General features: G+C 40.5%; 3 protein-coding genes across 3 annotated transcripts in view; 2 read left to right on the top strand and 1 right to left on the bottom strand.

Annotated features, from left to right (window-relative positions):
• Positions 1-627: 627 nt before the first annotated feature.
• Panx3 (pannexin 3) lies at positions 628-8,075 on the top strand. Its single transcript, XM_048340958.1, has 4 exons — positions 628-808; positions 2,006-2,148; positions 5,053-5,267; positions 7,246-8,075. The coding sequence occupies exons 1-4, from the start codon at positions 628-630 to the stop codon at positions 7,883-7,885; spliced, it is 1,179 nt and encodes a 392-aa protein (XP_048196915.1). The 3' UTR covers positions 7,886-8,075.
• A 2,852-nt stretch (positions 8,076-10,927) lies between these two features.
• Tbrg1 (transforming growth factor beta regulator 1) lies at positions 10,928-20,699 on the top strand. Its single transcript, XM_048343740.1, has 9 exons — positions 10,928-11,302; positions 12,820-12,890; positions 13,463-13,695; positions 14,554-14,690; positions 14,979-15,125; positions 17,881-17,978; positions 18,129-18,239; positions 18,861-18,988; positions 19,594-20,699. The coding sequence occupies exons 1-9, from the start codon at positions 11,216-11,218 to the stop codon at positions 19,737-19,739; spliced, it is 1,158 nt and encodes a 385-aa protein (XP_048199697.1). The 5' UTR covers positions 10,928-11,215; the 3' UTR covers positions 19,740-20,699.
• A 3,103-nt stretch (positions 20,700-23,802) lies between these two features.
• Siae (sialic acid acetylesterase) overlaps positions 23,803-25,701 on the bottom strand; it is a 33,440-nt gene continuing 31,541 nt past the window's right edge. The window contains exon 10 of the mRNA XM_048343741.1: positions 23,803-24,567. Within this exon, the coding sequence (XP_048199698.1) occupies positions 24,340-24,567 (228 nt within the window). The 3' untranslated portion in view covers positions 23,803-24,339. The remainder of the gene's footprint in view (positions 24,568-25,701) is intronic.

The following is a 25,701-nucleotide window of genomic DNA, read 5'->3' as shown; positions in this document are numbered from 1 at the left end:
TGTAAATATGTGGTTGAATGTTTTGGAAGAAGACCAGAGGTGGGGGGAGAAAATTTAACGTCGAATCCAGAGACTTTTCTGGGGAAGACCTGGGGCCCAGAGCAAAATTCATTACTAGAACAAAGACTACTCTATAAGGTTAGCAATCCTAGCTGAGTTCTAGGGGCTCCATTCCCACCCCAAACCACAAAATGAGGGCCTCTAGCACATTTAAGCAATCCCCACCCAAATTCCACACCAATTATATGGGGGATCTGGTTCCACGGCCCTCCTTCTATCCACCACTCAGCTGAAAATACTTTATTAATGAGAGGGCAGTATAAAGCCACAGGTTTCATCTACTCAGAGACAATCCAGAGAGAACAGCCTGGCACCAGCCACACATGAAGCCCGACCCTCCTCTAGCAAGGACCCACTGAGGCTGGACCTCCCTCTAATTACCACGGTGCCTAGCTCAGGGCCTGGGCAGTTATTTAGAGAATCATTGTCTGCTCCTAGCACAGATATCCATGAAGCTGGTGCTGAAGCACAGTCTCCTCACAGCCTGCTTCCCAAAGCTAGAATCTTCTCACTCCACTATCCCAGGACATCTCTTGCCACTTCTGCACCCCCAAGCTCTGAAGCATCATGTCGCTCGCACACACAGCTGCTGAGTATATGCTCTCTGATGCCCTGCTGCCTGACCACAGGGGCTCCCGTCTCAAAGGACTGCGCCTGGAACTGCCCCTGGACCAGATAGTCAAGTTTGTTGCTGTGGGCTTCCCTTTGCTGCTGATGTCCTTGGCTTTTGCCCAGGAGTTCTCCTCTGGTAAGTTGCTTCAAATGATGAGAGACCCTACTTTATTTCTTTGCATGTCTCATAGCTGAAGTGAGATAGCATCCACACTGACTAGGTTTCATCACTTTGGACTAGGCTGGATCACCCAAAGAGCAGACTGTACATGTATTTATCCTAAATATGGGTATCCTACCAGTAAAGCAAAGGCACCAAAAAGTGTTAAAAGTCAACTCTGAAAATTTTATAAAATAGTGAGTTGAAATTTCAGTTAGTTGAAATTAATATACTGTATGTCATTGCAATAACTACATTTTATTTGAACCTCTATAGCGATAAGAGACATTGAGGTGCCATAATGTCTTCAGAATATGAAACTTCTTTGTCTTAGTCAACTGTGCTACGAAGTCTTGTTTTCCCTGAGCCCTTTTCCCACCCCTACGTTGAGGGTAAGTGAGAATATATATTTAAGAGCAGTGTTTGAAGATGCTGAATAAGCCATCTGCTTCCTCTCCACAAACTTCAGATGCATACATAGACAATAACACCCATGCATATGCAGTGCTATAGTCACTGGGTTAACTCAGCAAAGCTACTCCTTCTGTTGAAAGTGGACTCCCTCAGAACTGGTATCTGCAACTTTCTTCATAGGCTGTGCTCATAAGCTTACTACATTTCTTAGTGAGATGTATAACCTCCCATTATCTCTTCATTCATCTTCAACAAGGGGAAAGGTGCTGGTTCCTAGCACTGCCTTTATTCAGAGATTGATGAAAAACCAGAAAAGTCAGATTCCTCCAAATCTGTTTTCCTTCCAAGACCACTGGTCTGACCTCTCTCTTAAGGTAGATGCAGAAGTTCAGGAAGTTAGTCCTCTATATTTTAGAATCTAAAAGATGTCAGCTCTCTCAGAACAAAGATGTCACTATGAAATGCCAAACTATTGGTGCCAAATTGCAGGAGTCTACCTATAGTGGAGTTCAGGGGAGCTCTTAGAGGAAAAGACCACCAGTACTAAAAGGCCGTCAGTACATTAGTGCCACAGACCAAACAGTAAGTGCTATCCCATCAGGCCCTGACTATCCATGACATAGCAGTACCAAACTCAGGAAACAAGCACAAGAAGACAGTGGCAAGACACTGACATTGGCAGGGTTGTGGCCTCTTGGGCTGAGTTCCCATTCTTCCACTCCAATTCCAGGTTGTGTCAAAGCTGTGTTCCTATTACAGGGTCTCCAATTAGTTGCTTCTCTCCAAGCAACTTCAGCGTTCGGCAGGCGGCGTTTGTGGACAGTTCTTGTTGGGATTCACTTATTCACCATGAACAGGATGAGGCTGGCCAGTACAAGATCAAACCTCTCTGGCCTCACAAGGTAAAGTAGGCAGAGATTCTATTTGGCTAGCTTTGTGGCTGAGTGGAAAGGGACAATGTATGCTGATCGGTCTACTTCCCCTACTATACATGTTTATTTTGATTGCTGATATTTATGTTCCTGGCTGTCTTCAAATGCCTACTGATCTTCATGTGCCCTCTTTCATCAGGAAACTTTGTTCCTATGGGCGAGACTTGTTGACAGATATAGTGAAGGTGAACCCTTTGGTCTATTTCATTAAGAAAAATCTATAGTATCAGAGTCTGTTGTGGTCTTTTCTCTTGGACTGGCTAGTCTGAGTCACTCAGTCCATAATTTATGGTTAGAAGCAAGGCGTAGATTTGTAATAAGCTTAGCTGGCAGCCCATTCATTATTCATTCAGTCAATCACCAACTCAGAATGGTCTTCAGCCAGCCCTCTGTGTTACTAAAGTGCAGAGTTTAATCTGATTCAATCTCTTCAGGAAATAAGCTTCAAGCCTCTATCAGGAAAAGAAGCTTGAATGTATCACATTACAGAAAAGATCTGAAGGTTTGTTGCTCATGTAGTCTTCTAAAAAATTTTTTGCCAGTTCTAGGGCTTGAACTCAGGGCCTGAGCACTGTCCCTGGCTTCTTTTTGCTCAAGGCTAGCATCCTACCACTTGAGCCACAGCACCCCTTTTGGTCTTTTCTATATATGTGGTGCTGAGGAATCAAACCCAAGGCTTCACGTATACAAGGGAAGCACTCTACCACTAGGCCATAATCCCAGCCCCCAGATTTTCTAATTTTTCTACATGCTGGTTTTCTGAGGTCTTCTTTATTTCTGATTCCTGAGGCTTTGTGGTTCTAAATAGCTTGCTTATCCCTGCCTTCTAACCTTCCTTATAGACAGTAACTTCTAGTATATTTCCATATTTTATTGCTCTGGTCTTTTCTCTTGTCTCCTCTCTTCCATCCTAGAAAACTATGCCATTTTGTCTTTTACTGTCATCCTATCAGGTCTTATAAAGGCATAGCAACCATTTGTTCAATTCACTATGATTAATCAGAAGTCACTGTGATATTTTCTAGGAATGATTATTTACAAGACCTCAAAATGCCATAGTTCTATGACCAGGAATGCTATGGAGAAAACTCATGAGGTCTCTGTCACTGAGTCACTGTCACAGATGAAGCACAACCTACGTTATTAACAAGTTCACAGAAGAGAATCCTATGTCAGGAAAGGGTCAACATGCTTGATCATCAAGATCACCAGGAAGTGCTAAGCCCAAGCTCTGCTCCACTTCAAACATATGGAAGCACTGTGAGAGTGAAGAATTATGGCACAAATAACTTGTCCAATGTTATTTGTTAGACAAGGACAAAAAGTTCTAATTTTCACTTGTGTCAGGGATCACTTATCCTAATGTCTTTTTTAAAAAGTAACTTATTAGCATAAAGTTATTTGCAAAGGGGCTTCATGGTGATAACTGTATGCATGGATATAATGTCCTTACATCAAATTCACACACACACACACACACATATATAACTCTTAACCCTCACTTCTCTAAACCGTCTTTTCTTTTTTAGTTCAGAAAAACAACACAACGTATACACACACTTTTTCTCTTTAGCCAAATGAAATCAAATATGTAGAAATAGGTATTCTTCCCTTTTCCTCCAAACTGTCCTCTAAAAGAACATATTTGGTTAAGGAGAATCTACAGGTCAAGTAGTCATTAAGGGAACCATCTTCCAAATCCCAGCTCCCTCTCCTATTGGATGTGTAACTCTATACTGGTATTTAACCTTTCCATGCTTCAGCTAACTTATCTGTAGAGGCATTAATCATACCTACCTGAATGTATCCTTGTAAAATCAAATAAGGCTTGTTAAGCGTCTAGCAAATATGTAACTTTAGAAAGTCTTTACAAATAGCCATTTTTCTACAAACAAAACGCTGGTACAATAAGGAAACACAAGAAAGTCCTTATATCAGTTTTCCAAGGCTGCCATGACAAAGTAAAAGAAACTAAGTGACTTAAACAACAGAAATGTATCATCTCACAGCAACAGAGACCAGATATCCAAGATCAGGCTCCTCTCAGGGATGCAAGGGACAGATCTTCCAGGCCTTTCTTTTTGGCTTGTGGTCACATCATCCTGGATATTCTCCATGTCCGCCTGTCTCCCTCTTCACATAAAGAGTATGTGCCTGTATGTCTGTGTATGTTTTAAAGGGATAAGTCATAATGGACTAGAGGCCTACTCTATTCCTCCATAATTTCATTTTAAATTAACTGATACAATTTGTTATTTAGATCCTATTTCCAAATATAATTTCATTCTAAGATACCAATGATTAAGACTTCTGCACAGTGGGAGTGAGATATGAAACAACCACAATTCAATCCATAGAGTAACTAATGAGGCAAGGCTTGTCAAATTTAGCATTGCCAATGGGAGAGGAAAAAAAAAAAAAACTAAGCTTGGTTCCAAGAACTCTGTTCTGAGAAGGCTGTATGGAAGAAATAGGATTTTCTCTCCCCTAAGAGAGGCCTCTGTTGGCCATGATATCAGACTAACTGCTCAACATACACCTTTGAGTGGGGGTGGGAGGAGCTCCCTGCATGTTCTCTCTCTCCCTCTCTCTCCCCCCTTTCTCTCTCTACATCTCCTTTCCTCCCTCCACCCTCATTTTTGCTTTTTCTCTCCTTAAGTTCCCAGGCAGATGATAGTATAGAAATACTGTGGACTTTGGTTTGGAGGAACATGGAAATCTGCCGTCTCTTCTCTATAGAGCCTCATTATATTCTATATCAGCAGCCTTAGGTGGTCCACTATGCACACTGTCCTTCCTTCTGAAACAGAAACTGAGCTGTCAATCAAGGCCCGGCACTCTGGGCTCCCTTCTCAAACTACTTTTGTCCTGCAGGCTCTCCCCTACTCCCTGATGGCCCTAGCTGTGGCTATGTACCTGCCAGTACTGTTGTGGCAGTATACAGCTGTCCCAGCCCTCAGCTCAGATCTGCTGTTCATCATCAGTGAACTGGACAAATCCTATAATCGCTCCATCCGCCTAGTGCAGCACATGTTGAAGATCCGGCAGAAGAGCTCTGACCCCCATGTCTTCTGGGATGAACTGGAGAAGTGAGTTATCTCTTCTACCATTTTTCTGAAAGATTCTGTTGAGCATTACAATAATATCTATTAATACTAATTTTTAAATTATGCTTTATGCCAAACGAACACACTAAGCCACGAGGGATTACTCTCACTTCTGTATGCTAATCCCCTATTCACAAACTTCCATTAGCAATTCTATTGTCTAAGGCCCCAAAATGCTGTCAGCAATTACTTTTTCAAACTTCTAACTAAACATTGAGTATCTTTAATCCAGAATTCCAAACTCCAGAGTGTTGCAGAATCCAAAAGATGCTCAGCATAAGTAAAAGTGTTGTAGCATATTAGAATGCCATTCACATTGTTGCTGAAGACAGAGAAATGAAAAATGAGAAATCATTCGCAAGTAGACACTTGGGTCACTTCAACCTTTTGGCTACTATAAATAATGTAAATATTGCAAAATATTAAAAATTCCAAAATTTTAAGCATTTCTGCTCCCAGGCACTTAGATAAGAGATACTCAATCCACCGTAAGTGAAAGAAATCTTCCACTCTATCCAAGCAGTGTCCACCTTTTCCCTAGACAGATAATGTATTTATTTAGTCATTTATCAGAGTACCAGGTATCATGCTTAGTGCTTCTCATATAATAGTTTGTTACAGACAAGAGGGATGACAAAGATAAACCTACCTAGGTAAGGTTTACCTTCTCTGAGGGGAAAAAAGACAACAAATAACCATGGCTCATAGGTAAAACATACATTAATATATGATGCATAGTATAAAAAAAAGTGGGGCTGGGAATGTGGCTTAGTGGTAGAGTGCTTGCCTAGCATGCATGAAGCCCTGGGTTCGATTCCTCAGTACCACATAAACAGAAAAAGATGGAAGTAGATCTGTGGTTCAAGTGGTAAAGTGCAAGCCTTGAGCAAAAGGAAGCCAGTGACAGTGCTCAGGCCCTGAGTTCAAGTCCCAGGACTGGCAGATAGATAGATAGATAGATAGATAGATAGATAGATAGATAGATAGATAGATAGATAGATAGATAGATAAACTTAACAGGAGGAAAGGAAGTCTGGAGAGCTGGAGGGACAAAGAGCAGTACCATTTTAAGTAAGGCAACTAGGGTGGGCCCTAATAAGGGCATACATAATTCAACCAAGATGTGAAATCATATTTTCTCCATATTTCTGTGCATACTATATCCTCTCTATCCTTTGGAGCCCAACTTCAAGCCAACATTCTCTATAAATATTTCTGAACATTATTCCATCTGCTAACATTTGCAACTACTATGGGTCATAGTATGGGTCATGCTCATCCATTTGGCAACAAGTCAAATATTCATTTTATTTCATATGTCCATGTTTTATTTGCCCCTTCTCCATAAGTCAGACACTCCCCTTCTTCAAGGCAGAGAGTGGCTTATCTGTGCCTCAACATCACTGCTCTCCACATATTACCACATTTGTTTGTATAAATGGATAAACTAGAAAGTGGCAAAGTGGCTCAAAGTGACAAAGTGCTAGCCTTGACCAAAAAGGCTCAGGGATAGTGGCCAAGCCCTGAGTTCAAGGCCCATGAGCAACACACACACACAAAATTAATAAACCAGACCAAAAAAATCATATTCAAGAGTATACAGGTCAAGAATCATAATGCATTTATTTGGACTCCCAGTCCAGTGCTAATTTCTTAAGCCTATTGCTTCCTAAGAGTTCCATTTTAGCTTAGAGTTAAAATCTGCCTTCCTAGGCAGAAATTTACAGATCATTCATTATTCATTAACCATCTCCTGTGTCTATCACACTGCAGCCAGTATTTGGAGAATAATTACACAGCTCTTTCACTAGAAAAATCATGATTATGCTTGGGAAAGACAGACTTTCTTGTATGCCAAACGTCATTTTGGATACACAGATCTGTTACTTTCCTTCATGATTCTAAGGATGTGGTTCTCAATGGCACTTCCTAACCTTGCCTTCTTTCTTCCCTTGCCCAGGGCCCGGAAAGAACGATACTTTGAATTCCCCTTGCTAGAACGGTACCTGGCATGCAAGCAGCGCTCACATTCACTAGTGGCCATCTATCTCCTGAGGAATTCCCTCTTGCTCCTCTTCACCTCAGCCACTTATCTGTATCTTGGTCACTTCCATTTGGATATCTTCTTCCAAAAAGAATTCAGCTGTTCCATCAAGACAGAACTGCTACAAGATGAGACCTATGTCCCCGATCTGATCACATGCAGGTTGACCTCCTTATCCATTTTCCAGATTGTTAGCCTCTCTATTGTAGTAGTATACACCCTACTGGTTCCACTGATAATATACAACCTCACACGGCTATGTAGGTGGGACAAACGACTCCTATCCATCTATGAGATGCTCCCAGCTTTTGATCTCCTCAGTAGAAAGATGCTAGGATGCCCTATCAATGACCTCAATGTGATCCTTCTTTTCCTCCGAGCCAATATCTCTGAGCTCATTTCTTTTAGCTGGTTGAGTGTCTTATGCGTATTGAAGGACACAACCACCCAGAAGCATAACATTGACACGGTGGTTGATTTTATGACTTTATTGGCTGGCTTAGAACCTTCAAAACCTAAACATCTCACACAACGTGTATGTGATGAACACTTATAGCTAAGGGGGCAGAGGGAAGCCTCTGGATTGAGAACCTTTGTGAAAACTAAGTCTCTTACCTTTACCAGCTACACAGAATAACACACACACACACACACACACACACACACACACACACACAAATCCACTTTAGATATGCTAAGCTTGGATTCACTTGTGTTATTTATCTTGTATCTATACAAAGATAAAATCAAGATAAGGAACTAAATGTAAAGTTCAAACTGAAGAATCAAAGAACTGAAAGGAGAGGTCTGGAGCACCTATGAATAAAGTAAACATAAATAAAAGTCCATATGTTCTGCAAGCAAAGAAAACTTATGGAAATTCTCACTACATTCACTCCATGGTCCCTATGTGATCCATACTTGGCTTATTCCAAGAATAAGTATAGAAATCTAGTAAGGAATTAATAAAGATTAATAATTAATAATAATTTGTAATCTGCTCTTGGGTTTAGGACATAAGCAGAGTATTAGTCATTCATTTAATCATATAACCCAAGAATGCATCTTACCAAGGGTTTATAAACTGTGACCTCCTTTACAATGCTTAGTGGCCCCAAGTATGTTGGGGTTGTTTTGTTTTTGGTTTTTTGCCAGTCCTGGGGCTTGGGACTCAGAGCCTGAGCACTGTCCCTGGCTTCTTTTTGCTCAAGGCTAACACTACCTCGTGAGCCACAGCGACACTTTCTGCTTTTTCTGTGTATGTGGTGCTGAGGAATTGAACCCAGGGCTTCATGCACACTAGACAAGCACTCTACCACTAAGCTTTTGATACTTAAAAAGATATTATATCTTCACTTACAGCTAATTATTGAAGAGCAACCACTAAGAACTAAACAAGGGGGGTGGAAAAGTGTGACTAAGCTGTCCCCACCTTTTTCTGCTTCATTACTCAGTCCTTACATTTAACTTTCAATTTTATGCCTGACTTTAATGCAAGTCTTGATCTGGCTGCAAAAATAATTCCCAGCCCACAATACCATGCCTCCTCTTGCCGTGTATTTTTTTTAAAGCCAGACATTATGCGTGTCATTTTTTTTTCCTGCAGTACTGGTTGTATCCAGAGCCTTGAGCTTGCTTGGCAAGCACTCTACCACTTGAGCTACACTCCCAGCCTAACACATGCACCTGTTGAACGGTTTGCCACAAGCCATTTTGAAGCCTCTTCATATAGGTAAACAGAAGTCACATTGCCGCTGACACATTCAAATGTTCACCTAAAACAAGCAAAGAGCTGATATACTGATGCCCATCAACGACCACCTACTGTAATTAAAGTTCAACTCTTCCGTTGGTGATCTAGACTCAGCCTACTACTTCAGTCTCTCCTGTTGCTTCCATCCACACACCAGTGATTCTGGTGAAATGATTAACTATGTAACATATTTTCCTAAATATCCTTATACAACTCTAGGATTTTAAATATTTATATATCAGCTTAGTACTTTACAGTGTAGATATCCCAATAACTTCATATTTATCTTGTTTTGGGAGAATACAGTTGTGAATTAAGACTCTCAACTAGTTAGTAGCACTGCTGAAAGAATGGTAATCTTCTACCCAGACCTGGACACTTAAAAATTTGCACCCTAAAGATTTGTTTTTCTTACTTGATGACTTTAAGTGACCTTAGTTATAAAGTTAGAACTATAAAAGTACAGTTATATGTACAAAAACACATTTAGATTCATTAGGGAAACATCTACAGAGTGCCCACTTTTTGCCAACATGTTAAACATTCTATCTTCCTAGCTACATTCTAAACTTTGACACAAAGCCAAGGCTTTTTTTATCTATTTACTATGGTGAAGCATTTGTGATACTTGCATTTAAAAAAAAAAAAAAAAAACCTAGCACTGTGTGACTCACAGCTATAATCCTAGCTACTCAGGAGGCTGAGATCTGTGGATTTCACTTCAAAGCCAACCTGGGCAGAAAAAATCCATGAGATGCCTCTTTTATTTTTGTTTTATTTTGTTTTGCCAGTCCTGGGGCTTGAACTCAGAGCCTGAGCACTGTCCCTGGCTTCATTTTTGCTCAAGGCTAGCACTCTACCACTTGAGCCACAGCACCACTTCTGGCTTTTTTCTATATATATGGTGCTGAGGAATCGAACCCAGGGCTTCATGTATGTGAGACAAGCACTCTACCACAAGGCCATATCCCCAGCGCTCCATGAGATTCTTATTGCCAACTAGCCACCAGAAAACCAGAAGTGAAGCCATGGCTCAAAGTGGTAGCATGCTAGCCTTGAGCAAGCTCAGGCCCTGAGTTCAAGCCCCGCGACTAACATGGGGGGGGGGGGGAAGAGTTTAAAAAGAGGAGGGAAAGAAGTAGTAAAAAAAAATCAATATATATATACATATACATATGTATATGTATATATAATTTTTAAAAAGAAAAGCAGAGGGGGGAAGCTCAAATGGTAAACAGCCTACCTCGCTAGTTCAAGGCCCAGGTACCACAAAAAAAGAAAGGGGGGGAAGGAATTTTTTTTTCATTTAATTTTTATAAAGAAAAAGAGCATTAGAGGGCTGAGGCAGAGGCTCCGGAAGTAGGGCGCCTGCCTAGCAAGCTCAAGGAACTGTGTTCAAACCTCAGCACCACAGAAGAGGAAGAGAAGGGAAAGGGAGGGGAGGGCATGCGAAGGGGGAGGGGAGTAGTACCCGGACTTGAACTCAAGTGTGTCCTACAATCCTGGAGAGCCAGTCTGTGAAAAGTGTGGAAAAAACCACGTGAAACGCTAGGGGAGTGCAACGGCCCGGGAGGAGCGCCCGGGCCTGTGGCGAAGGCGAACCAGAGCTCACGTGCGTAAAACGTTTGTTTGCTCCCGTTTAGCTGGTAACAGTCCTCCGCTAGGACTCGAGAGCCCCACGCGGTCCTTCCCCACCCGTTTCCCCGCCCGGTGACCTACACTTCCCGCCCGTCTTGGATTCCCTCCGGTCCATCACAGGCTCTGCGGACCCAGAACCACGCTTATCTCCGAACGCCGGAAGTTACGCACCGCGTGCGCGCCCGCGTACTTCCGGCGTAGCTAAACTTCCGTCCCGGAAGTACTAGGATGTACTGGCGTTGGGTTGCGTTGTAGGTTTTCTAGCTCTGCTATCGGTTTGGGGAGATTCTGGGGGAGCTGGTGTCCCAGAGGTGCGACTCCGCCAGCCCAGAGCCGACCCCATAACCGGGCTCCGACCCGCCCTTCGCCCTCGGGACCGATGCCGGTGGCGGCGTCCTGAAGCCCCCCTAGTGGGGCGGAATGTAAGCCTGCAGGGCGGCCTCGCCTCATAGCCACGGGCTCCACGGGGCTCCGTGGTTCTCCTACAAGGCCAGGATGAAAAAGTTTCCGAAGAAAAGCCAGAACGAGAAGTACCGGCTGAAGTACTTGCGGCTGCGCAAAGCGGCCAAAGCCACGGTGTTTGTGAGTGACCATCGGCGCGGGGGATACTGTTTCCTCTCGAATTCCCCCCTCCCCCGACCCAGGTCTTCCCCTTCCCTGAGAGACAGTAGCAAATACGGTGTTCGGTTTCTCGATAGACACTTCTACTCGTCTTCGGACAAGTTAGAATTTCCTCCTTTGAAAATGAGACCTTTGACCTTCCCACAAGATTCAATGAGAAAAGTAAAGTGCTTGATGCCTGGAAGTTCTCCCACGAAACTTTAGTCATGACAAAACTCAGAAGTGTGATTTGTTCGAGATAACCTGAAAATTAGGTACTTTTAAAAATGCAACACTGAGGCCCAGAGGGAAGATTAATGTTGCTCAAGGGCACAGTGTCAGAGCCCTGACTCCAACTTAAATAACCTTGATTGCAGCTTTATGTTTCCACAACACAGCCTCTTCCCTAGCAGCTGCTAATCCCGACCATACTAGTGATGGGCAAATATGTGTATGTGTGTGTACTTTGTCCTCCGTGCTGAGGTTGGAACCCTGGGCCTCCAGCATATTAGGAACCCCTCAGCTACAGAGGGGTTGGATAACCCCTGCTTCTTTTATTGTAGAGACATCTGAGGTTGGTTGCTTTGTTTTTATTCTTAGCTTACATTCGTTATACATTCACTCACGCTTACAGTGTTTTCCAGTCAGTCTTACCAGTCAAGTTTATTGAATGTTTTGCCTGAATGCTTAGAAATAAGGATGTAGTCCTCAAATACCCTCCTATGTCTAAAATCAATGATTCTCCTCTTTATATATATGCCAATATATACACTAATATATGTGTATATATTATATATTATTATATATGTTTATATAATATATATTATATTTATAATTAGTGGTACTAATCCAGCAACTGAGATTGAGCCAAGGCATCTTAAATTCTCTCTTCTATCATTTGGTTTGAAGTTCTACCTATGAAGCATTTTCTTCAGTACTCGTGCTTCAGAGAGAGATTGAGTAAATCAGTAAAGAAAGATGACGCTTGAATGTATACAAGTAAATTATAAAGTTTAAGAATTGTACACAGTAGGCCAGGCATGGTGCCTGTAATCCCAGCTACTTGGAAAGCAAGAGATCAGGAAGAGCACCTTTCTAAACCAGCTCAGGTAGAAAGTTAGCAAAACCTCCTCCTCCACAAACAGCTGGGTATCATTGCACGTCTCTATCCTCTAACTACAGAGAAAGTGTAAATTTGGAAGCTGTGGTCCAGGCCAGTATGAGCTAAAACAGAAGACTTTATCTCCAAAACTAAAGCAAAAAGGCAAGAAATATGGCTCAAGTGGTAGAGTGCTTCATAGCAAGAATAAGGCCCCGAGGTCAAACCTAGTTCCATCCACTATTTCTAAGATATTATTAGGTGGGATGCTTTGGGTAGAATAGCTCTTTGTTACCTAGAAACACTGTGTATCCATATAGATAGATATAGATATATCCTCTTCCCAGCACCATGGTCTTTTATTCACTTTATATGATTATGTTCAATTTTTTTCTTAAAGGAAAATGCTGCTATTTGTGATGAAATTGCGCGTCTTGAAGAAAAATTTCTTAAAGCAAAAGAAGAAAGAAGGTGAGCTAGTTTCATCTTATGTTCAGAAAAACATTTTTGGAGAGTGATACAGGATTGTTGTTATGGGAATTTTTCTCCCGTGGAATTTTTGTGCATTGCATAGCAAGTATAGATAAACTTATAAACTATGGAATTGGTCCCCACATACCCAAGTCATATTGGACTATGATGAGAAGACAGGCCCTTATTTATCTTTCTGAGAAAGCCCTCAAAGTAATCTTTATTATAACTTCTCAGTTATAAAAGCCAAGGGATAAAAGAAACTACTTTTCATTCCACAAATACTTATTGTCTGTACTACTTTAAGCTAAGCACAGTGGGTATATCCTAATTCATGACATTTGCCATTCAGACACCTAACAAATGTAGGAGGGTGCCCCAGCTTCAAGAGAGACGGGGGGAAAAGCTAAGATATGGCTTCTTGAAGTTTCATTTTTCTCTGAGACATCATTCCCATGAGCCAAAAAGAACCCTATGAGTGTGATAATCTCTGTACATAATTCTGGATTTTTTTTCTAGTACTTAGTGAAATACAAGTTTATACCTCTGCTCCCTTTCCTTCCTGACCTCAGGTACTTGCTAAAGAAGCTCCTCCAACTTCAGGCACTAACTGAAGGGGAAGTACAGGCTGCACCTCCTTCCCACAGCTCCAGTTTGCCCCTGACTTATGGTGTGGCCAGTTCTGTGGGTGCTATACAGGGAAGTGGGCCCATTTCTGGGCCCAGCACAGGGGCTGAGGAACCATTTGGGAAGAAATCCAAGAAGGAGAAAAGAGAAAAAGGCAAAGAGAACAACAAATTGGAAGGTACTTTTGAGAGACAATATATCAGTTACCACAGTGGTTCAACTGCTTATGACAAAAACTTGGTTACTAACTGGTAAACACATGTGGTCATATACTCTTAAAGGCTCATAAGGTCTTTTCAAAAGTTTTGGGACTTGAAAGCCCCTTGAGAAGCAGGTATCTTATCAGAGCCACTTCAGTTGGAGAGATTCTAGCCAGACTTGGCTAAATATGAAGAGAACAGACTTCAGACTTATATCCTTCCTTAACTCTTGAGTTGCATTCATTTTCCTAAAGTCTTTCCAAAAGGCAAAGAAATGGAGTAGGTGACATTTTGAGCATATGAGTAGATTGAGAAATTTCTCATCTGACAACTCATTGAAGAGGACTTCAAAATGTATTGAGTACCACCAGTGGGCAGGTTAAATAAATCTTGGGGCTCTGTGGAAAAGCCTATTATCTTCACTCTGTGAATACAGATGATTCCTGTCTTAGAATGGTTCAACTTAATGATTTTTTTCAACTTCACCAAAGTGTGAAAGCTAAATGTACCTTCAATAGAAACCATGCTTTGTGTTATCTTTTCCTAGGATAATGATACTCAGTATGATGCTCTTTGGTTACTGGGCAACAGAAATAAGCCACAGTTCCCAGTCAGCTCCACACAATCACAAGAAACAACTGGGTTTGTGTGGTATACTAGGTTGCTTGGCTGTAGTGTTTGGTAGATGGGCTTATCAATATGGAGCCCAAGGTGATTCAAGGAGTATCCGTAGAAAACCAAGCTTGACTTACTGCCCTTAGCTCACAAGTAAATGTTTTCCTTCTCCTGGGCACTGGGAGGGACCTAAAGTGGATGACCCCAGATTTGCGTTTCAGTTCTGAAGAAAACATCCAAGAAAAAGAAAATGGAGGGAGGTGCTCGCAAGCTGGTTCAGCCCATTGCCCTGGATCCCACAGGACGGCCTGTGTTCCCCATCGGACTAGGGGGTCTAACAGTATATAGCCTGGGGGAGGTGAGTGAGACCAGCTACATACAGAGAGGAGAACCAGGGAAATATGGCAGCGGGTTGAGCTATCCCTCCCTGTTCCCATCAGCAGCACCCCCTTGCTGATCCATACCAGTCCCAGAAAAACCTCCAGTCCCTACAAAAACAGGTCAGCTTCTACCTGCTTTACTGCTTGTCACTCTGTGTGATGTGTTACTTTGTAGCCCCAAAGTGGTTCTAAAGGCAACCAGAATAAACTGGACTTTTAAATTCTTCAGTGACCTCAATCCCAGGGATGGGGGAATCTTTTTATAGATCATCACCGACCGACCTGGCTTCCATGATGAGTGTGCCATCTACCCTGTGGGCTACTATAGTACAAGACTGTATACCAGCATGAAGTGCCCAGACCAAGAGTGTCTATATACCTGTCAGATCAAGGATGGTGGTATGCAGCCTCAGGTATACATGTGAATATAATTATTTCTTTTGGCTTTTTTTGTTGTTTGTTCCTTTGGTTTGGGTTTGTTGGGAGCTTTCTCTGTTTTAGACACTTAAAATGTGTTACCTGTTTTGACACTTTACAAGATAGATGTGATATCATTGCCATTTGATCAACTCACAAGATTCAGAAAAAGTGTCTGACTCTAAGTCAGACTTGGATACAAATCTGTATCTTAATTTTCAAACTGACATTTAAATGATACTACTTTACTTGAACAATACTACTGTCCATATTTTGACTATGTGAAGCTTGAACAAACCTGCTTCTTTTAAGTACAGGCTTAGTATATGGAAGATTAGTTTCAGGTTTGGTCTGTGTGGAGGTAGCCAAAAAATCACAGTTTCTGGCTGTATGTAAGGACTAAGAAACACCAAATCTCATTCTTGTTAAATACTAAAATGCAAGGCAGCTCGTTTTTCCAATCCTTCATCTCTTGGTCTTCAGGAAAAGCCTAGACCATTTTCAGAATTCCAAGCCTCACTGTCTGATAAAGTGACAGATGACTAGAAATTGGGTGGAAGGATATAGATGCAAGATGAGGAACCTTTGAGCAGGTGGGAGAACATCAGTCCTACCTGATGTAAGTTGGTAATACTGCATCAGTCCTGTCAAAGAGTTCAGGTGAACTTGGTCATACAGTAATGCTCTGCAGAAAGGGTCCTAATAGACTCACTATTGTATCATTGTTAAAATACAAATAAATAGACATACCAGAACTATAAAAGCAATGCAAATCTAATCAAGATACTACTAAAATTTTAATGGAAATTGATAGACTGATTCTTAATTTCCTCTGAAAGACATGCTTAACCATTATTGAAAAAGAATAACTCATGAAGTATTTACTAACATAGCTAATTAACTTAACATACTTTTAAGTATATCACGAAGTAGGAATTTAATTTTTTTGCCAACTAGCAATCAAGTCACTTTCTAAATTAAATACAGTACTTGAATGGGTCTGTTTCTCAGTGGTTCTGTTTTGTATATTAGTTGGTAAGTATCAATACAATCGACTTTAGCTTTTTAGAGTGTTTATGTTATAGATATGTTAAAGGAAAATGTAAAAGAACGTTTGTTTCATAACCTTAAGGCAAGCTGAAAGAGGTTTTTTGTTTGTTCTTTGCCAGTCCTCAGGTTTCAACATTGGGCCTGGATGCTGTCCATGAGCTTCTTAGGCTTAAGACTAGTGCTCTGCCACTTGAGCCACAGCTCCACTCTGGTTTTTTCAATGTTAATTGGAGATAAGAGTCTCATGGACTTTCCTACCCGGGTGGCTTCAAACTGTGATCCTCATATCTCAGCTTCCTGGGTGACTAGGTTTACAGGCATGAGTCACCAGCACTCAGCTGAAAAGGTTTTCTTTAGCACGACATGAAAGGCAGAAACTGTGAGGGAAAAGAGTAACCTACTGGACTATTAAAATTTTAAACACTTCTGAATGATGGAAAGATACCATGCTCAAAGTGGACAAAGAGCAAACAGGAAGAAAAAAGTACACACACACACACACACACACACACACACACACACACACACACGAATCCCCAAGGGATTCATGTACAAATAAAGTGGTGCTATGGAATAAAATAAAATGCAGATAGAACAAAAGTGAAACCTTGAATGGCTAGATGAGAAACAGGTTAAACCAAAGACTTCATTTGGGAAAAAAAAAAATCTCCTAAACCCAGAGCCACTCTCTCCTTGAAGTATTCGTCTTCACACAGAATTTTGTTGGAGATTGTGTTATTGAGGAGTAAACTGATAAAACCATGAGGCAGTTTGCTTTCTGGCATACTATGCTTAGAAGCGTAGAGACCTGCAACAAATTTAAATTTCAACTCTTGTTGCAATGTTTTAAATGATCATGAAATTATCAAATGCACGTAAATCAAGTTTTGATATGCCATATGGTATATGTGGCTATCCATTGTACCATTTCTTTTTTTTGGATTCTCAGGCATTGTTTGGCAGTGCAAGAACTCTGTCACATTAACAAATTCAATCAAAAGTAAGTATATTAAAAAATGAGACCTTATTTTTGCCTATAGACAACTGTCAAAGAGTTTGATAATATCCAATATTGACCAGGGTTTAGGAAAACAAGTACATTAATAAGAATGAACATTGGTAGTTTGGGAGGACAACTTGTGATGCTAGTTGTTTTAGTATTTGTGTCCTTGACCCAGGATACTTTAGGTGATCTTGGATCACCTAAAGGAATGTAGATCAGTGAACAAGGAATGACATATAATAGTGAACATGGACAGTGATTTCATTTGTCTTTACTATTTTTATGGATATATACATCAAAATGTCATGCAATATGCTGTAATTATATACAAGTGTTTGTCTAAAAAAATGTAGAGAAAAATGCTCAATAGTCTTAGAAAGAAAACCTGAAGAACCCCAAATGGATGGGGTGGGGAAACATATCTAAGGATGTAGTAAATGGAATAGGAAAGGGGCTAGAAAAGCATAGAAGAGATAAAGTGTTCACCACTGGAAAATAGTCAACCAAGAAACAGCCAAAGGACCTTCTCTGTTTACTTGGGATTATTTTGAATTTTTAACAGGACTGTAGGAGATTTTTGGTACCCATCTTCTGATATACAGCAGCTTCAAGCTCTAGAGGGAAGAAATATTTCTAGGACTGCTATGATTCTGCTTCTCCCTTACAGATTGAATTGATCATTCCTTTGTTGTTCTCAGTTTGAAATTGTTCCAGAAGATGATCCCCAGAACATCATTGTTGGCTCTTCTGCAGATGCCTGTCATGAAAAACTGCTTAGAACCATCAGTGCTACAACGTAAGTTGGCCAATAGCTAGAAGGAGGCTAAAAGGATGTCAGTACAGTGAGACTTTGAGTGAGATCCCTTGTTTTGTAGGAACCAATTCTGTATCCTTCAAACATCTCCCTCTTAAGCTCTCAAGCTAAAATTCTCCCTCTCCTGTTTAGGGGAAAAATAATGCCTAATCTGCTTGCATCTGGAGCTGACTTTTTCGGGTTTTCTCATCCAGTCATTCACAACCTTATCCAAAGTTATCCAGAAGCTCAAAAATGTGTCAAGTAAGTGTGGGCAAACTCATTTCATTGGTAGAAGCTCAGTGGTCAACCAACAGGGACTAAACTGACTGTTCATATTTTTTTCCATTCATGTTTATTGAGCTAGTGTGTCCAAGGCATGTGTGCTTCCACACTATCATGCCTCTAAACACAGGTGAGCAGGAACCAGGATCCCCATATACTGTATTACATGTTGAGTGTGCCTTATTTAAAATATTTAGGCCAAGAAGTACTTAAGATTTTTTTATTTTTTTTAGTTTTGGAATATTTACATATAATAATGAGGCAGTTGGGGATGAGAGCCAAGTCTATACAAGAAATCCATTCATGCTCCATACCTTGTTCATATGTCCTAAAGGTACTTTTAGATAAATATTTTTAGCACAACTGTATTTTAACTTGTGACCAAATACAAGGTAGGGCTTTTTCACTTGTAGCCTTCTTTGAGTGATTAAAAAGGTTGAGCCTTTGCAGTGGTTTGGAATTCTCTGACATTTGGTTTGCTTTCTTACCTAAAATGTTTATATATGGGAAAGAACTAATGAAAAAATAAAGTTGACCCCTTTGAAGTTAGGAATTAATGGCTAGCAGACAACTCATACATGATTCCTTTTGATCCTGCAGTTACCAGCTGGTGAAATTTGATGCATGCAAACCTGAAGAGGGGCTACCAGAAAATGAGATAGCTATGAGCTTTGAAGTCTTTCAGAAACAGACTTTTGGTGAAGATAATGATGATCCCATTCTGCCAGGTATCTTCTTGCCTTTCTAGATTGAAAACTGATCATTTTTAGAGTACTTACTCTCCTCACACATTTCTGGGTACCCCAGATATCAGATGTCTGGGCAATAAATGTTTTAAGCACTTCGTGATCCAGTCATAAAGAGTGTAAAATCAAAGTGGGATGTGCCAACTGCCTAGATTCCTAGGTTACTAACAAATTTACAGAGCAAGCCAAGGAACCCTGACACACTGCAATATCTTATTCTCTAACCTGAGTAAAATCTAAGTACAAAATGGGAAGGTTTACTGTATGAGAAATTTCAGGTGATAACAAAGAAGGAGTGGCCATGGCTCTGCCGAGGTTTCCTACATTCCTTCTCACAAATGGGAAGTGATCCGGCATATTTGGGTCCTAGAGAGTTGTGTATCATATGTAGCCATAGCAAAGTCACTTTCAGAGAACAATTTCATTATTCTCCATGATAAAAATATCTGTCCTATTTTACCAGCTAAAGGAAGAATTGGACTGAATTTTGCAAAAAAAAAAAAATTAAAGGTGGTGTATATGTCTGAACAAATCACTTCTAAGATTCCTAAGCATCAGTGGGACTTAGGGATTATTCTTTCTTCCAGGATCTTTGGACCTGCCTGAGCTACAGCCTGCAGCCTTTGTGTCTTCTTACCCTCCTGAGTTCCTGACACGTGAACCCTTGGTAGGCACTCACCTGCAGCACCTGGAGTGTCCATCACAGTGCAGCCCAGTTCTATCTTCAGACTGAAGAGAGGATCAGATCTCACTTTATTTTCATTACAATGGGATTTTTGACTAAAACTTAGAATATATGGGATAAAGACAACCATGACTGAAGAAGATTTTTAACACATTTCATCATGGTGGTTCCCATGGTGATAATTTACCCTAGAAGCAACTTCACTTTATTTTTAGTAAAAAAAAAAAAAAAAAAAATTCTCTTAAATATTTGGTTTTCATCTTCTTGTAATCAGCATATAATCCTGTTTGGCTCTACCTAAAGTAGACTTCAGTCTTGCTTAGTCTGTTTGGGCTGCTATAGCAAAGTACCAAAGACTGAGTGGCTTAGTGACAGCAACTTTATTTCTCATTGGTCTGGAGACTGGGAATTCCAGGTTCAAGGTGCTGACAATGTCTGGTGAGGACTTAATTTCTGGTTCATAGACAGCTATCTAGCTATAATCTCACATAAGGGACAGAGGAACTCCTATAATCCCTTTTATAAAGGCACTAATCCCATGCACAACCCTGTGGCCTACTCCCCTCCCTAAGGCTTCAACCCCCCACACCATCTCAGTAAGGATTAGGATTCAATTTATGACTTAACCTAATGAGTGTATAGTAGTTGCCAATTTTTGAGTAAGGTTCCAAATCCTCTTTAGCCCATTTTCCCATTCCTTATTGGAGATTGTACTTTTAGTTCTGGGTGCTGAAACCGAACAGCACAGATTTGCATGTGACATAATTGGGAGTAGTTCCCATCTCCCTCGCCCAACAGAGTGGCTCAGCATTTCATTTTAACCATGTAGAGCATAATTGCATGCTGTACAACGGAATTCTTTGAACCCTGTACATAGCCTTAATGTGGACCTTAGTATATCAACTAATCCCATCAGTGCAACCTCACACTACCTTGTGCATTGGCTCAGCTCCCCCTACCAGGTGCCCAAGGCTAGCTTCAGTAGGTATGGAGGGGATAAAAAGAAAAGCAGAGGGCTGGGAATATGGCCTAGTGGCAAGAGTGCTTGTCTCCTATACGTGAAGCCCTGGGTTCAATTCCCCAGCACCACATTTACAGAAAACGGCCAGAAGTGGCACTGTGGCTCAAGTAGCAGAGTGCTAGCCTTGAGCAAAAAGAAGCCAGGGACAGTGCTCAGGCCCTGAGTCCAAGGCCCAGGACTGGCAAAAAAAAAAGGGGGAAAGTAGTGGAAAAAATGATTTGTCCATGTGCTGTGTAATTCATGACTGCCAACTGAAGACAATATAAATAAGATTAGGATATTACAGAAATAAATGTAACCAGCAGAGGGGACGGATCAGAAAGAGCAGTGTTCATAGCACATCACCCTGGCCACTGGGACTGTCACATCTACATTATCTGGCATAATGTTTTTATGTTTGGCTTTTTGCTTTAGCAGTACTGGGGTTTGAACTAAGTGCTTCCTGCCTGCTAAGCAGGTGCTCTGCCACTTGAGAACTTGAGATACTCTGCTAGCCCTTCATACATTATTTTTGAAATAGGATCTAGGTTTATGCCCAGGTCAATCTAGACTGGGTTCCTGTTTGTACTTATTCATATAGCTATGGTGACAGACATGCACTACCGTACCCAGTCATTGAGTTGACATGGAATCTCACTGAGCTTTTTGTATGTGCAGCTCAAATGATGATCCTCCACACCTCTGCCTCCCAAGTAGCTAGGATTATAGGCTTGAACCATGCCACCTAGCCTTAACTATGATTATTAATTACAATTTTTATAAGCTGTACAATGCAAAAGAAACTATAAATTTGGATAATAGACAAGTCAGAAAAAGAGTACCCAAAGCTGTTAATATTTTATTTAATTATTTCTGTGCACAAGTTGATGGAGCATGCCGCTTTTATCCTTTTAAAAAATACTTTATATTACAGCCTGAGTATAAAATAAATATATATATATTTAAAAGAGCTCATTTTAGGATATTTTAAAAATTTAGTGAATTGGTACAAGTTTACTAGAACTGTTTTTCAAACTGTGAACTCAATAACAAATTTAAGGAGTCTGGTATTCAAACATGTCATGGAAAAGGGTTGAAGCTAGTTTCAGTTAAAGGTGTGTCTATGAATATGTGTATACTGAACATACATATGTTTGTATGGAGATAGGTGAAATAGTATCAAATGTTTTTTATTATGGTATCTTAAAAAATACTACCCTAATACATTTAATATATCCTTCATATTACTAAAGATGTTTGTATTTGACAACATTCAGTCATATTGGGGAGAGGAGTATCTTGAAGGAAATAAAAATTGTTTAATTCTTTGGGAGGGTTAAGCTGTTGATGAACATTTTAAGTATATATTTATCTTTTAACCTTTTATTCCATGACAAGGACCCTAAGGAATAACTGGGCAAGTATGATACATTTATGTCACAGTCATCACAATATTTGCTTAATAATAGAAATCTGTTAAAAAGCCAATATAATGTCTATCAGTAGAGAGTTGGCTAACTAAAGAATGAATTTCCACAAACTGAAACACTGTGACTATATTCTTCTTGCATAAGAAAATTACTTTGGTAGGCTGAAGTGAAAAACACAAATGATACTGGGATTCCTTGAGGAGTGTTGTCAGTGAGAAGCTGTAGAATACTGGAAAGCAGGTGGACCACATGTAGGTGAGGTTGATTGTCCTTTCTAAAGGTACATCTCTGATTGTCAAGGCACTGTTTTCTGTACAGTGTTTTGACTTTTACCTGCACAGTTACCCTGGAGCCAGCCTGAACTATAGACATACAAATAAAATCTGGATAAAAGGTTCACGCATTTGACAGTTTCTTTGTTTTGTTTTAGCAGTCATGGGGCTTGAACTCGGCCTAGGTGCTGTCCCTGAGCTTATTTTTCAATCAAGGCTAGCACTCTATCACGTTGAACCACAACCCCATTACCAGTTTTCTGAAAGAATTCCATTACTAAAAATAAGTTCATTTACACATGACTTCATTAATATGTTCATTGCCTAAAGCAAGTTTTTACACTGTGGGATTGGGATACAAGGTGTTAAGATCTTGGGCTTCAACTTCTTGGTTACTTACCTCTTCTTATATTAGAAGTATAGACAGATAAGATTTAATCTTTCAGAAGTCACTCTGTTAGAAGTTCATAGTTCTCACAGGGCCAAGCACATGAGGTAAAAAGTGTGAGCATTAGGACTTGATTATATGTTAGGAAGTCTCAGAGAAGCCAAAGTTCCTTACAGAGTTCTCATAGTTTTTGTTTTGATTTTTTTTTTTTACCCAAATAAAATCTTGACACAGGCAAGCTCTTCTGCTGTTTGGAATTACACCAGAACCCCTCGGAATACAGATATAGAAAGTGGTTCTTAGCTGTTTTAGTTCTTAAAGGGATTGCAAGTACCCATAGATGAGATTCTTACTCTTTCTTTCTTAAACTTTAAGAACAATTTTCAAGTCTATTGCTAATACAGTTTTAACTGGATATAAATACATACACAGCACTAATCATACATTTATTTCCAACTCCTAATAGATAACAATTTTCAAGAGCCATCAGCTGTTTTTAACCAACCTGTAGGCTGCATTACTGTTTTTTACTTTTGGTGGTACTGGGGTTGAACTCAGGGTCTTATGCTTGCTAGTCAGGTGCCCTACCACTTAAATCACTCCCTAGCCCTCATGATTCTTAATCATACACATTACGGCCCTGTTTCACCACTGTCTCATCTGGTTTTTTGTTTTGCTGGTCCTGGGGCTTGAACTCAGGGCTTGAATGCTGTCCTTGAGCTTCTTTGTGCTCAAGGCTAGCACTCTACCACTTCCAGCTTTTTCTGAGTAGTTTAGTGAAAATTAGAGTCTTGGACTTTTCCTGCCCAGGCTGGCTTTGAATCACAATCCTCAGATCTCAGCCTCCTGAGTAGCTAGGATTACAGGCATGAGCCACCAGTGACCGGCTTGCATCTTATTTATCATAGTTTTGCCTTTCAGGCTAACTTTGTCTATGTGAATTAGTCTTAAACTATTTAACAAGCCTGGTAATTATATTTAATGATCTTTTAGCCTCAGTTACCTCTACTTTCATGTTTTACTGAACCTGTGATTTGCCCAGCACTCATATGATTGTTTGAACAAGGCTATAACTACCTGGCCCTTTCTTCCTTAAGGCAGGTTATTGCCTTAAAGAATAAACATATCTGCACTCCGGTTGGCTGGTTTGGCTTAAAGATTCACATTATAATCATTAAGTTTAAAGGAGCAGAATTGGACTTTAAAAGAAAACAAATAGTCTTCAATTGCCTAAAAGACTGACATGGAGTAGTAAAGTTTCATCAGAAAGATTGCAATTCAACATAAGAAAAAAACTTGGAAACTTCTTACAGAGATTCAGTTATCAATCACTTGTCAAGAGATTTTGTAAAAACACATGAAAACACTAGCTGGCCTCTGTGGCCTTTAAAATCTTCTTCCAACCCGGAGATTCCATAGTTCAGGATTAGAAGGCATAAAAATACTAGACATTTCACTCCCAATAATTAGGAAGTAAATGACACTGAGGTCTAATTTGTAGTTCAGAATTAGTCTAGTACAGAGGCTGATACTAGAGGACAAAGGCAAGCTTAACTCATTAACAACCCTGCTCTACTGTCCAAGCAATGAAGGGAGGTGCTGGCAGGTGAGTATGGTAGTCATATAAAGGACACTGCTTATATTCACAAGACCATGTGGCCCAGGCATAGCGAAGAGCAGCCACAGTGGCAGTACAAGACAAAATATCCAAGGTCAAGGTGTGGGAAGAGAAAACTCTCATGATAGCTGGAAGCCACTTGCAGTGATGGTCCTTGCAACAAGCAATCTAATGAGACAATCAGAAAATAGAAATGGTCAGATCAATTAGATGGTAACAAGAAGCGGGGAACTGCTCTTTCAGACACACTAGAAAGGAGGGAAGGAGCCACTTCTAGTCAAAGATTTCCTACTTTAACCAGAAGATGAACCAGATTGGATCTGGTTGGCAAAGCCACATATTTATAAAATGTTCATATGGGCTGAGAGTAGCTTATTGATAAAGACACAGCCCCGAGTTCAGACCCAGTCCCAAAATAAATAGATGTACATGAGATTAAATTAAGTCAATACATAAACATTTATATGTTTCCCTGAACATTTTTCCCATAGTCCTACCTGCCAGATAGCAAAGCAAGCAGGCATAACTATCATTATTAACAACTGCATCTGGCTTCCAAAGCTTACTTTGTCCTCACCTCAACTGTGGTTCAGGGCCAGATGATAGACAGCCAAGTGTAGTTGCCAAAAAGAAAGAATGCAGAGCCTTCATGGAAGTCATATTCACTTTACATTCATCGTGGAAAGAAGCTAAGTAGGACCAGTGCTGACCAGGCATCTGAGGCAGGTGGTTATTGCAATCAAGATTCCAGAAAGGTGGGGAGCTGATGGCTCACACCTGCAATCCTAGCTACTCAGGAGGCTGAGATCTGAGGATCACGATGCAAAGCCAGCCCAGCCAGCCCATGAGACTCATCTCCAATTAAGCACCACAGAAGACAGATGTAGAGCTGTGGCTCAAATAGTAGAGTACTATCCTTGAGCAAAAAAGCTCAGAGACAGCACCCAGGCCCTGAGTTCAAGCCCCAGGACAGGCACCAAAAAAAGAAAAAAAAATTCCAGAGAAGCTATATCCTTCGATAAACTCCTACGTGAAGTTTGTCTAATACTCTTTCATGTCCTTTGATGCCCTCTTTACATACACACTCCCAGCCTAATGGCCTCTAGATTCCCAAAGACACTCAAATTCCATCCAGGAATGCTTAGCTCCCCCTGCCCCCATCCTCAACTATAGAAAACTTGTAATTAGCATCTTTAATCAATATCTCAATTGTACAGGAGAATGGTCCTTGCTTAGTATAAAAAGAAAACAATCTCATTGATTCATTCTAAGTTACAAATCACCAAGCTTAAACCTTTAGGG

Source organism: Perognathus longimembris, chromosome 3 (assembly GCF_023159225.1).
Source record: "Perognathus longimembris pacificus isolate PPM17 chromosome 3, ASM2315922v1, whole genome shotgun sequence".
In the NCBI taxonomy this organism is placed as follows: Eukaryota; Metazoa; Chordata; class Mammalia; order Rodentia; family Heteromyidae; genus Perognathus; species Perognathus longimembris.
This window is presented reverse-complemented; position numbering and strand designations above follow the sequence as displayed.

Excerpts from the sequence above, each read along its gene's own strand:
- Panx3 (XM_048340958.1), top strand. The coding sequence starts at position 628 with ATGTCGCTCGCACACACAGCTGCTGAGTATATGCTCTCTGATGCCCTG. Across the intron at positions 809-2,005 it reads TGCCCAGGAGTTCTCCTCTG|GGTCTCCAATTAGTTGCTTC; the intron begins GTAAGTTGCTTC and ends TTCCTATTACAG. Across the intron at positions 2,149-5,052 it reads AACCTCTCTGGCCTCACAAG|GCTCTCCCCTACTCCCTGAT; the intron begins GTAAAGTAGGCA and ends TTTGTCCTGCAG.
- Tbrg1 (XM_048343740.1), top strand. The coding sequence starts at position 11,216 with ATGAAAAAGTTTCCGAAGAAAAGCCAGAACGAGAAGTACCGGCTGAAG. Across the intron at positions 11,303-12,819 it reads CGGCCAAAGCCACGGTGTTT|GAAAATGCTGCTATTTGTGA; the intron begins GTGAGTGACCAT and ends TTTTTCTTAAAG. Across the intron at positions 18,989-19,593 it reads TGATGATCCCATTCTGCCAG|GATCTTTGGACCTGCCTGAG; the intron begins GTATCTTCTTGC and ends TCTTTCTTCCAG.